Raw genomic sequence first — 12,663 nt, 5'->3', positions numbered from 1 at the left:
GTGGGGGCGGGGGGTTTTACGTAGCCCTCACCCATCACCCATGGGTGGGGGCAGAGGGGGAACAATAGGTTCCCCCCATTGTAATTTCGGGCCCCCACCCGCCGCTCATTGGTGGGGGCCGGGGGGACAATAGGTCCCCCGTATCATCTTAGTGCCCCCACGCGCCGTTCATGGGTGGGGGCCGGGAGAACAATAGGTCCCCCCATATAATCTTAGGACCCCCACCCACCGTTCATGGTTGGGGGCCGGGAGGACAATAGGTCCCCCCGTATCATCTTAGGGCCCCCACCCGCCGCTCATGGGTGGGGGCTGGGGGGGCAATAGGTCATCCCCTATTTGTAGGGCCCCCACCTGCCGCCCATGAGTGGGGGCCCGTGGCAGGGGACAATAGGTCCCCGCCATTGTCATTTAGACAGTATATCCCCCTGCTAGTTAATAGATGTGTGGAGGGCTAGTTAATAGATGGGGGGTTCACCAAAGTGCTCACTGTTAAGTAATTATGCCCCCACTCACGGCATATGCTAATATAGGGACCCCCATAGAGTGAGGGAGGACATGTGGTGGGTTAGGAAGTGGTGGGAGCACAGCTTCCTGACGCTTCTTTTTTACAGATTACAAGTAAGGAGCTGCGAGCTAGCAGCTCTCTCCTTGTAGTAAATTAACAAATGAACACCGACATTCAGTCATTGTTTGTTCATGTAAAATTTCTATTCATTCATTCTTCTTTCTGACGAATGAATAGATGAATTTCTGTTATCGCGGGAGCGCGCATTAGGCGGCAAAATGATACCTAACGTCAGTTATGCGTGCTTACGTCAGAGTATGTTTGGGTATGAGAGCAGGGAAGTTACATTCCCGGCTCTCAGAAACGGCTGACTTGGGAACGTGGCTTAAAGCCGCTCTTCAAAGCCTTCATAAAGGATAAAGAAAATTATTTGAAAAAAATCTAAATTGAGATTAAGTTGTTACAGTGCCTACAGTGTTCCTTTAACTTGCAGTATAAGGCACCACTATAGAAATGGGTTAGAGACCTAATAGGGGGTAAAACAAGAAATATAGGCGAGTGAGAGACAAAAGGAAGAGTAAAAAACACAAGTATAAGAGACACATGGGGGTAAGGAAGGGCACAATTGAGTTGAAAGGGGGAATAAGAAACAAAGTGGTGGAGAATGACACAAGGGTAGGTATAAGATGCATAAGGAGGTAAGAGACTCAAAAGTTACGTTAAAAGACCCAAGGGGGTAAGAGGGAACAACACAGGGATAAAGATACAAAAGGGGAAACACTATACATTAGGGAGAAAAGAGACACGAAAAGGGGCAAAAAGATGGATACGAGTGGCACAGGGAGGATGAGAGACACATAGTACTACACACGTGAAGACACATCTTTGGGCGCTGCAAAATGCGTCTACACCTGTGTTGACAAAAATCCTTGCACTGCCTTTAAATCAATTTATTTGGATAATTGTTTATTTCCCTTTACACTTTAATAGTTCTCAGTCATAAATCATTTGATTGTGTGTGGGAAGGGTGAGGTGGAGAAAATCCCTTTATAATTGCATTTGGAATATCTAATATAACTACGCTAGGTGCAGCAGTTTTGACATTTCTACGCAATTCTTGTGAAGGTCAGGGTAACCATGAAGAAATATTAAACCTTTCATTGTCAAAGAGTCAATCATTACTCTGCTTATCTTTATCACTTGTAAACTATTAAACTGACAAGTCTATAATTAGCATATCTGGCTTAGCGCTTATGAAAAACCTTATAGATACCATCACCACATAGTTTTGTCGTGTTTCTAAACAGTTAAAAGTACCATAGATTCATATAAGCTGTGTCTTTTTTACTTCTCAATGTCACATAGTGGATAAACTAAACTGAATTGTGGTTTAATTATTTGAGTAACACCATGTCATAATAAATTAATATATTATTTTTTTAGATTTTAATTGTATTAGTATAAAGAAATGTAAATAGACACATTTATTTTGTTCTGTTAATATGTTAACATATTTAATAAGCTGATAGGATACAACACCATTACTTTTCGTTATTAGTTTTGTATGCATATTTTTCTATACGTTCTTTCAGAGAATAGCAATCACCTTAAATTTTACAGGAAATATTTATGACCTTCTTCGAACTGTATCATTATTCACCAAGAACAAATATTTGCATATATTGTATGTAATGTGATATAGCTATCACAAGATATAAGCATTAGAGTACAGAATGATAACATGACTTTGCTACTTGGCTACAAGATTTTTTTATATGTATTTTTTTTGTAGTTCAATATTTATTGAAAAGAGTTCAATAGTACAGAAAAAAAGTAGCAAAATCAAATATACTGTAGTAGTACAAAGGTGCCTTTTATGGTAGTACAAGAACCAAGATATTGATTAGAGGTGAAAAATATTATTTAAACCTTTTTGAACGATAGGAGGATACATGAAGAAAAATAAAAAAGGATTTGTAGGAAAGATTAAAAAAAATAGAAAAGAAGGGATAATACAGGAATTTAGCTGTATGAATCTTGTGAATGACTTGCTCGATAATTCCTATATAATATATTATGCTTCCCTGAACAAGAATTGACGTCTGTATCCTCCTCTCAAATAGAAATGTATCCGTTTGCCATACTTTAGATAATATCTTGTGTGTGTGTTTATATATATATATATATATATATATATATATATATATATATATAAAGCGAAGTGAAAATGGAAAGCACTCCAAGGACTTCTTAAAATATAACTTTTATTCGGTCAAAATAAAACGGTCAACGTTTCAGCCCGATATACTCAGGCTTTCCTCAGGACACAGCACACAACAAACAATAACCCCATGTTATATAGCATAAAACATAATGCTTACTTACCCCCACCTGTGTTGCATCCGACTCTCAGGGCGACCGGAACGAGACTGCCGCGGGCTGATGACGCGAGTCGCAAGCCACGTGGTGTCGCGCTCAATGACGCAACCCCGGAGTCGTTGCCATGGATATCTGTATATACAAATAATAAAAACTTTAAAAACAACCCTGTAAATGAAATTATAATAGAAGCTGCAACTGTACTGTCGATAGGGATCCTAAACAGGCAAAATTAGATCTTTAAATATATTCAAGATCGGAATGGCCACATTCTAATACTCATCAAAGAAGATAGTCGTAATGATACTGTGCGAGCATACATAACGGTTAATGCAAAACAAGGGATCCAAATACATTGAATAATGATTTAGTGCACTATATAGATAGTGAAATAATTTAAGGAAAAACTGTCAATGTTTTATACTGGCTGTCACGATGCTGCAACCAGACCAAACAACGGACTCCTACTCCCATGATTCCCATCATCTCAAAAAGTACTAATTAACTACCCATTAATCCTCAAACAGTTATCCTAGAACCACAAATTCAACGTGAACCAGTAAATACAGACTGCATATCAATACCAGACATTGGTCATTACCATATAGTGGCAATATCCTTGTAATGCATACTAAACACAGATAAATATACATCCTATTCCATACTCTACTCCAAAAAATTAAATGTAGAATGATCCAAATAAATAGACCATTCTATACAACTCTTAACCAATTTACATGATATGAACAATATGGAGGATTCTGTATTCGATATGGTCTCACAAGGACTACTTGATAATACTATTATAAAGAAAGGTAAATCTGCATGACACATGTTCTTAATGCCAGACAATAACGATCAATATCACTACTACCAAGTCACTAAAGGTAAGTGATCGGCCTCTCCCCAAGGGTGGGCTCACAATCACCCCTTACTCGTGACCATCAATCCTTGTATATAGTACAAACAGGTACAGTGGAGACATTTAAACATGTATGCCTATCCCCCAGGGTGAGCATCACATGTTGTCCACATATTATAGAAATGCCGATAAGCTGTATTTCTCATTAAGGCCGTTTGGATATACGGTTCTCAGAGTCCTTATCCAAAAAAGTTCACGTTGGAGCAACATTTTTTTCCTATCCCCTCCTCTCCGTGGAACTGGAACGTGATCAATGGCCATCAATTTTAAAGTTGGTAACGTATGTCCCTGTTCCAAAAAATGTTTAGCCACAGGAAGGTCTGACTTCTGGTCCCTATATGCCACTCTGATACTTGACCTATGATTACGGATACGTTCACGTAATGGTAGGTCGGTTTTTCCAATGTACGTTAACCCACAAGGGCAGCTTAGTTTGTACACTACAAAGTCGGTAGTACAAGTCAATCGATGCCTGATAATGTACTTTTTTCCAGTGTGGGGGTGGGTGAAGAATTTCCCGGGTAGCATGTGTCCACAGGTGACACATCCTAAACATCTGTAACAACCTGGGTTCATCACTTTTTCTTCTTGTAGGTAACAGTGCGTGGGATCCGTTCTGACCAATAGGTCCTTAAGGCTTTTGTTACGCTTGTAGCACATCATTGGCGGGTGCCGAAACTGCTCCGGCAATGTGACGTCATTTTTCAAAATTCTCCAATTTTGGTTAATGATTTCTTTAAATTGTAGGGAAGCCGTTGAATAGGTTGTTGGGAACACCAATCTTTCCATGGTCGATTTATCCGATGTAGGACAAATTTGTTGGCATTTGTCCAATGCCTTCTGTAGTGTGTAATTGCTGTAACCACGTTGTCGGAACTTGTCCCACATATCACTCAATTGAGCTTCAGCCTTCACTTTGTTGGAGTTGTTCCTTAGCACCCTAAGGAATTGCGAATATGGTAGAGATTCCCTCAATGCTTTGGGATGGAAACTACTAGCTTGTAGAAGCGTATTCCTATCCGTAGGTTTTGAATATAGTGTATAAGCCAACTTATTGCCTTCTTTGTAAACTCGTACATCCAAAAAGTCTACAGTCAACGGATCGACGGTCATGGTCAAGTGCACATTAGGCGTACAGGAGTTGATATCTCGTACCATACTCTCTGCGGTACTAATGTCTCCCCTAATAATCATGAAAATATCATCGATATATCGTCCGTATAATATGATGTTGTCAAGAAAGGGTTCCAGAATATAACGTGATTCAAAGCAAAACATATAGCCATTGGCATACATTGGAGCCATGGATGCTCCCATGGACGTGCCCGCTATCTGTCTATACCAACTTGACTCGAAACGAAAGTAGTTTTGAGTGAGGACTAATTCCAAAATTTCCAACACATAATCAATGGAGGGTCCCTCGTATTTCGTTGAATCCTGAAGTATTTGTCTCATAGCTTGTATCCCCCCCATATGGGGTATGATGGTATAGAGACTTTTAACATCACATGTTACCAAAGCAGTCGGTTCTATTGGTAACTCCACAGAGGAAATGAGTTCAATGAAGTTAGGAGTATCCTTAATGTACGTTGGTAACAACTCTATAGATTCTTTAAATAGAAAATCCAGCCATCTTGCCAAAGGCTCCAAGATGCCCCCAACTGCCGAGACGATTGGCCTTCCCGGGGGTTTTTGGAGGTTTTTGTGGACCTTCGGGAGTGTATAGATCACTGGTGTTCTGGGGTTGGACTGATGCAAAAATTCCCAGAGATCCCTGTCAATTAATTCATTCTCCAAGCCCTTCTGTAGAGCATTTTCAATCAACGTGTTAACTTGAATGGTAGGGTCTCCCTGTAGTTTCAAGTAAGTGTTGGAATCAGATAGTTGGTCTAAAATTTCCAATCTGTAGTCACTGTAGTCTTGGATGACGATCCCGCCACCCTTGTCCGCTTGTCTGATGACAATGTTCCTATCGGTAGCCAAGGACTTGATAGTCTCCCTATCCTGTTTAGAGCAGTTGGAACGGTATGGGTGTATGGTTCCCAAATGGTCTGTAGTTTCCTTGTATACTGATCTCAGAAAGGTTTTTATAGTGGCTTGATTGGGCATAGGGTCAAAGGTGCTTTTCTTCTTGAATGGTACCGTTGGATTCACCAATGGAGTTGGTTTATTTTTGAAGTAGTCCTTGAGTCGCATTGATCTTCCGAATTTATACAGTTCAACTTCCCAATCTAATGCATTCGGTCTGGCTGTGGGTACAAACGACAACCCCTTGCTTAATAATTTCATTTCTGCTGCCGTCAAGACCCTAGAGGATAAATTGAAAATCGGTATTATCTCCTCTGGCGTGGAGGTTTGCCTCTTGCCCCAGAAGGTTCTCCCCTTCTGTCCACGTCTAGTGATCGTCCGTCTTCTGAGGTTGTGATTCTGTTCCGATAACGTGTTTGTATGCCCAAGTGATCTTGGACTGTACTTTCTAAAAAAGGTTGCACTTGTGATGTTCTTGCAATTCTCTCCTCTCCAATCTCCCTGTTGTGGTCAGATTCAGAGCTGGATTCCCCAGAGGTTTTGTCAATTGTAAATTGTTTAGGTTTCTGTATATATCTTTTCTTTCTCGCAAATCTGGGACGGTCACTGGTGCCGCTTAGCCACTTGTAGACTCTATGCTCTTTGTAATCAGCTGCCACTTTAACTTGTTTATCTCTCTTGAAGCGGATGAGATCCGTTTTGTATATCTTCACACTGTTTTCCAATTTCAATAGTGTTGGAGTAGCCTCAGGTGTGGCTAGCAGAATAGCTTGCCGAGTTTCCAATTCCGTTATGCGTCTTCTTATTTGGATAAGGTCTTCCTTAACATCCTCTATGATGATTAACATTAAATCAAGTGAGCATTTATTTAGTACAGAGGTCCACTTTTTATGGGGAAAATTTTCGGTTCGGCATTCCGAAATTCGGGATTTTCGCAATTCGGTACTTCAACACTTCGGCAAGTCTGTAATTTCGGAACTTCAGTAATTCGGCAATTCGGACATTTGAAAGTACCCGAATGTCCGAATTGCCCGAAACTCGTCCGAATTCATATTCGGACCGAAACGAATTGCACATGTCTAATACACACACACGATACCAGTAGAGAGCACTCAGGAGTCTTTCAAAGTAAATTTCATCTGTTGCTTTATTGAGCAATTACAAATTCACATAATGTTCAAGTCGACGTTTCAGTCTGTAAAAGGTCTTGAAAAGAACGTTGTGTGAATTTGTAATTGCTCAATAAAGTAACAGATTAAATTTACTTTGAAAGACTCCTGAGTGCTCTCTACTGGTATCGTATACAATTTGGTTGGAGACAGCACTGGAGCATTAAAAGACTGGGAGCATCGAGTGCTGAGACCTGGGACGTATATATATGTTAATTTGATATAAATGGTTATATTACTAGCTTTACTAGTTTTGTAATTCTAATTATCGTTCATTCATTCTTCTCATTCATTATCAATAGACAAGTGGAACATCTTAGAATATAAGAACATATAGATTTATATATATATATATATATATATATATATATATATATATATATATATATAGTTAATACAATGCTAAACAAAAATCTGCACACCAGTCAAGCCATAAGACTTGCTTTTCCCACAGAAATCCCAAATCTGCAGTGATGTTACAACCGCAAAGGATTCTGGGTGGGCATATTAAAAGGAATCCATGTTTAAAATGGAATGAGGCAAAAATGTGATTCTTTGTTAAACTAATTTGCATATGCCCACCCAGAATCCTTTGCGGTTGTAACATCACTGCAGATTTGGGATTTCTGTGGGAAAAGCAAGTCTTATGGCTTGACTGGTGTGCAGATTTATATATATATATATATATATATATATATATATATATATATATATCAATCTATGTTCTCATGTTCTAAGTTGTTCCACTTGTCTATTGATAATGAAGTAAAGCTAGTAATATAACCATTTATATCAAATTAACATATAATAGAACTTGATAAATGTCGCACTATATATTTGTTAGTCATATAATTTGTACACTTAATTAATCATTGAATAAAGGTTAAAATAAAGATAGGATTTTAATTAGATCGAAAAAAACACAATGTAATAAGAAAGGATAGAGTTAAGGTACCCATTGTCTGAAACAAATGATGACAAAGGTATAATTGATCGTTGAGGGTACGCATCGATTACATATATATCACGACAAAATATCTATCTGATGTTAAGAAAAAGAAAAAAAAATGATAAAAATAGATAGAATGGAGTAGAGTCCAGAATTAAAAAAAAGAGAGAGAGAGAGAAGGAGAGGTGGAATAATCCCCCATTCCACTGTTGTCTAACAAGGGGATATTTCCACCATATGTTGAAGTGCATTCCCAAATCCCAACTACATCTCCAGTGTTTGGGATCTAGGTTAGGGGGAGTAAGCCAAGGTCTTATCTGGGGTCTGATACCAATGGGAGAGGACCTTTTACCCCACTCCAGATACAGTGTCCAGATAGACCATTTGTTAGTTAATATAAAATCTTTCTCCATTGCTCCAAATCCAATTAGTATAATTGTACAAAGGTCTTAATACCAATATCTTGTGTAATATAGTAAAGGATTGTACTCTGCAGGTGAAATGAGCATTAAATTCCATTTTTTTAAAATAATAATTTGCCTTTCATAAAATGATCTTGATGCCTGCTTATTATGGTCTCGATCACAATCATATTAAGCTTAGTGATGGGCTGTTAATCTTTTGTGACAACTGTTTTGGACAGAAAGTGACATTAACCCCTTAAAGGAATACTCCACTGCCCAAATGGAAATCACACTGTTTGTTTATTTTTCATGCATGTATTTATTAGGGGTATATCTTAACCCCTTAAGACCGCAGGACGTACTATGCCGTCCTTATTTTGGTGGCTCTAAAAGCCGCAGGACGGCATAGTACGTCCTGCGATCTTATGTACTTACCCGGTCGCCGGCGATCCCACGCCGGCGATCGCGGTATGGGGGACTTACCTGGGAGCCCAGGGAGTCCCCCTGCGTCCTCTTCAGCCGCTCAGGGCCATGTGATCGCGAGGTCCTTGCGAGGACCCCGCGATCACATGGACGGCATAGCCGTCCAAGGCATTGCCAGCAGGGGGAGTGCCTGTAATGACAGGTACTCCCCCTGCTGTCTGAAAAAAAAATAAAAAATGTTAAAACAGTGTAAAAATAAATTATATATACTTAGATCATATATATATTTATTATATATATGATCTAAGTATATATATACTTACATATACACACATACACATAAATATGCATACACTGTCTACGTGTATTTTAATATTAATATATACATAATTATATATATATATTAATATCAAAATACACGTACAATGATATTGATTAAATATATATATAATTTTCATTATATATATATTTATATATAATAAAAAATAAATAAATATATAAATACGTTAAAAAAATAAATAAAAAAATAATAAAAAAAAATATATAAAAAATATATAAACATGCGTAATTTCATTCTAACTGTATTTTAAAATTAATATATATATATTGATATCAAAATACATGTAGAACGAAATAATATATATATCTATATACATAAGTATATACGTATATATCACTATGTATATACCTATATATAAATAAAAATAATAAAAAAAAATTATATACATATATATACACACATATATATATACACACATATATATATAATAATTCTACGCATATATTTATGTAATAATTTTACATAATTAGGTCATTTTATTAATTACTATTTGTAGGACCTGCCTGCCAACCCAGGCCAAAAGTTCAGGGAATTACATTGTCTAGCACTATATTTAACTCTGTAACTTTCCAAGACACCATGAAACCTGTACATGGGGGGTACTGTTTTACTCGGAAGACTTCGCTGAACACAAATATTAGTGTTTCAAAACAGTAAAATATATTACAACGACGATATCGTCAGTGACAGTGACATTTTTTGCATTTTTCACACACAAATGGCACTTACACTGACGATATAATTGTTGTGATACGTTTTACTGTTTTGAAACACTAATATTTGTGTTCAGCGAAGTCTCCTGAGTATAACAGTACCCCTCATGTACAGGTTTTATGGTGTTTTCAAAAGTTACAGAGTCAAATATAAGGTTTGCGTTTCAGTTTTTTCACATTAAAATTCGCCAGGTTGCCTTTGAGACCGTATGGTAGCCCAGGAATGAAAGTTATCCCCATGATGGCATACCATTTGCAATAGTAGACAACCCAGGGTATTGCAAATAGGGTATGTTCAGTTTTTTTAGTAGCCACTTAGTCACAAACACTGGCCAAAATTTGCGTTCAAATTAGTTTTTTGCATTTTCAAATATTAACACTAACTTTGGCCAGTGTTTGTGACCAAGTGGCTACTAAAAAAGACTGGACATACTCAATTTGCAATACCTTAGGTTGTCTACTTTTGCAAATGGTATGCCATCATGGGGGTAATTCTTATTTCTGGGCCACCATATGGTCTCAAAGGCAACGTAACCAATCTGGCGAATTTCAATGTAAAAAAACTGAAATATGTAACACGCTATATTTGACCCTGTAACTTCCCAAAACACCATAAAACCTGTACACAGGGGGTACTGTTTTACACGCGAGACATCGCTGAATACAAATATGTGTATTGTATTGCAGTAAAAGCAAACAGTATTATGACATTCACAGTTAGAATGTCACGTAGAACTAAAAAAATTTAAAAAATTCTTATTTTCTCCCATTTTTAAAATATTTTTTTCATATTAAATTATGTTCCATACCTAAATATTTGATGTTAAACGAAAGCCCCGTTTCCCCTGAATAAAATGATATATAATAATGGGGGGTGCATTTAATATGAAAGAGGTGAATTATGGTTGGACAGACATATAGCACAAATGCCAGGTTTTGTTTACGTTTTTTTGGATCACAACTTGTACATTTGGCTGCGGTCTTAAGGGGTTAATAGAGCTTGCAAAGGCTGCAGATGTTCTGGTCTGCAGCCTTAGCAAGTTCTCCTATTTTTTCCTGGAACACACTTTCAGAAATAACCAATCAGAGGATTCTCATTGAGAAGCTACTGAATTGGTACCCACGTAAACCCGCACACGCCTTTGCATGTGAGAGCACTGGCTCGTGCGTGCACATATGTCTAATCTGAGGTGTAGAAGAGCTGGTTTGAGGTCTGCGTGGGAGGAGGCAGGCACCCTCAAGTAGAGAATGCCTGCCACTTCCATTTGCTCAGGGGAGCTAACAGAAGGGGGCTGCAAAACTCCCTCGCTGCTTAATTGACAATTAAGTTATAAAATGTTTAGACTTTATAGACTGTGGTTAAACCAGGAAGCTCTTCACCCATAAAACCCTTCAGCAAGCTGAAATGCTTTGGGGGGAGGGCGAGGGAAAGGAAGGGGTAGGTGTGGGGAGAATGGTCCTTTAATTAAGGACAGAGGCAATTGTTCTGAACCAAATCAAAACCTAGAATGTGAGCTATCTGTTTGTTCAACCAATTTACCTCTTTCCCATTTATTTTATATAATTTTGTTTAGAAGATACAGGGCTTTCAGTTCACATCACATATTTATACATGAAACATAATTTAATATGAACATAATTTAATGTTATAAGTTCTGCATGGCATTTTAACCCCTCAACGCCTTTACGGTGTTGCCCCTCATATAATGGGCTTTTTTTAATTTATTTTTTTTAATAGAAATCACTGAGAGAAAATGTCAGCTTGATTAGAGAACCCTCTGATCATAGACATGTAAATAATGCACCGCTTATCCTTTACAACACTTAAGAACTTGTGCTGCAGCAATGGATTTTGGGAAATAATATGCAAATGAGGACACATAGTTACTTTTCGAATTCACCAATGAATATTTTTCTTTTTTTGTTTTCAGCAATAAGGCAAACAGAGAGGAGACTGTATTACAACGAAAAACTGCAGCAAGCGCACCACCTCCTCCCAGTGAGGAAGCTGTATCTAGCAGTTCTGAAGATGACTCGGGAACTGATAGAGAAGAGGATGGAGCTGTTTCTCAGCGTTCGACCCCGGTGAAAATGACCGATGCTGGAGACAATCCCAAAACCGCAGAGGTGATCCCTTTTTATGAAATCATTATATGCATATGGTTTTGCAGTAGTTGTTTTTTTTATTTTTGCTTTGCTTTTTGGTCTAACACCAACTCGTCTTACAAGACAGACTGAATGATGATGCTAGGTTTGAAGATCTTTTTTAAATCTTACTTAAACTGTTTTATGTTTTTAATGCCATTAGTTTTGAAAGGACACTACAATCACCAAAACAACTTTAGCTTAATGAAGCACATTTTGTGTATAAATCATACCCCTGCAGTCTCACTGCTCAATTCTCTACCATTAAGGAGTTCAATCACTTTAGTTTCTGTTTAGGCATCTCTAGCCACACCTCCACACCTGTAACTCACAGGTATTTTTAAAAAAAATGGTTTTAGATCTTATTTTCTTTAGAAGTTTAGTTTTTTTTTTTTTAGTGTTAATTGAACTTTAATCACACACGAGGCCCCTGCAGGCTCAAAAGGCAATTAGCAGAGTAGGATATAAGAAACTCTAAATTAAACAGAATGTGCAATACAGAAAGTTTAACATTAGATCGCTTTTTACAGGAAATGTGTAGAGAGACTGTGTAGATCACTTGCAGGGAGGAGTGATACAACAAACTGCTTCATTAAGCTAAACTTGTTTAGGTGATTATAGTGTCTCTTTAATGTCTTAAGGACATATGATGATAATTTTCCGTCATGCTGATACTTTACTTAAGG

The 12,663-nt window shown here is 37.8% G+C and overlaps 1 protein-coding gene across 1 annotated transcript in view; it reads left to right on the top strand.

The window, feature by feature from the left end:
• FIG4 (FIG4 phosphoinositide 5-phosphatase) overlaps positions 1 to 12,663 on the top strand; it is a 493,827-nt gene that overhangs the window by 385,166 nt on the left and 95,998 nt on the right. The window contains exon 21 of the mRNA XM_063443525.1: positions 11,764 to 11,959. Coding sequence (XP_063299595.1) covers positions 11,764 to 11,959 — 196 coding nt within the window. The remainder of the gene's footprint in view (positions 1 to 11,763; positions 11,960 to 12,663) is intronic.

Source organism: Pelobates fuscus, chromosome 2, assembly GCF_036172605.1.
Source record: "Pelobates fuscus isolate aPelFus1 chromosome 2, aPelFus1.pri, whole genome shotgun sequence".
In the NCBI taxonomy this organism is placed as follows: Eukaryota; Metazoa; Chordata; class Amphibia; order Anura; family Pelobatidae; genus Pelobates; species Pelobates fuscus.
The sequence above is the reverse complement of the archived record's forward strand: the minus strand, read 5'-3'. Positions and strand labels throughout refer to the sequence as shown.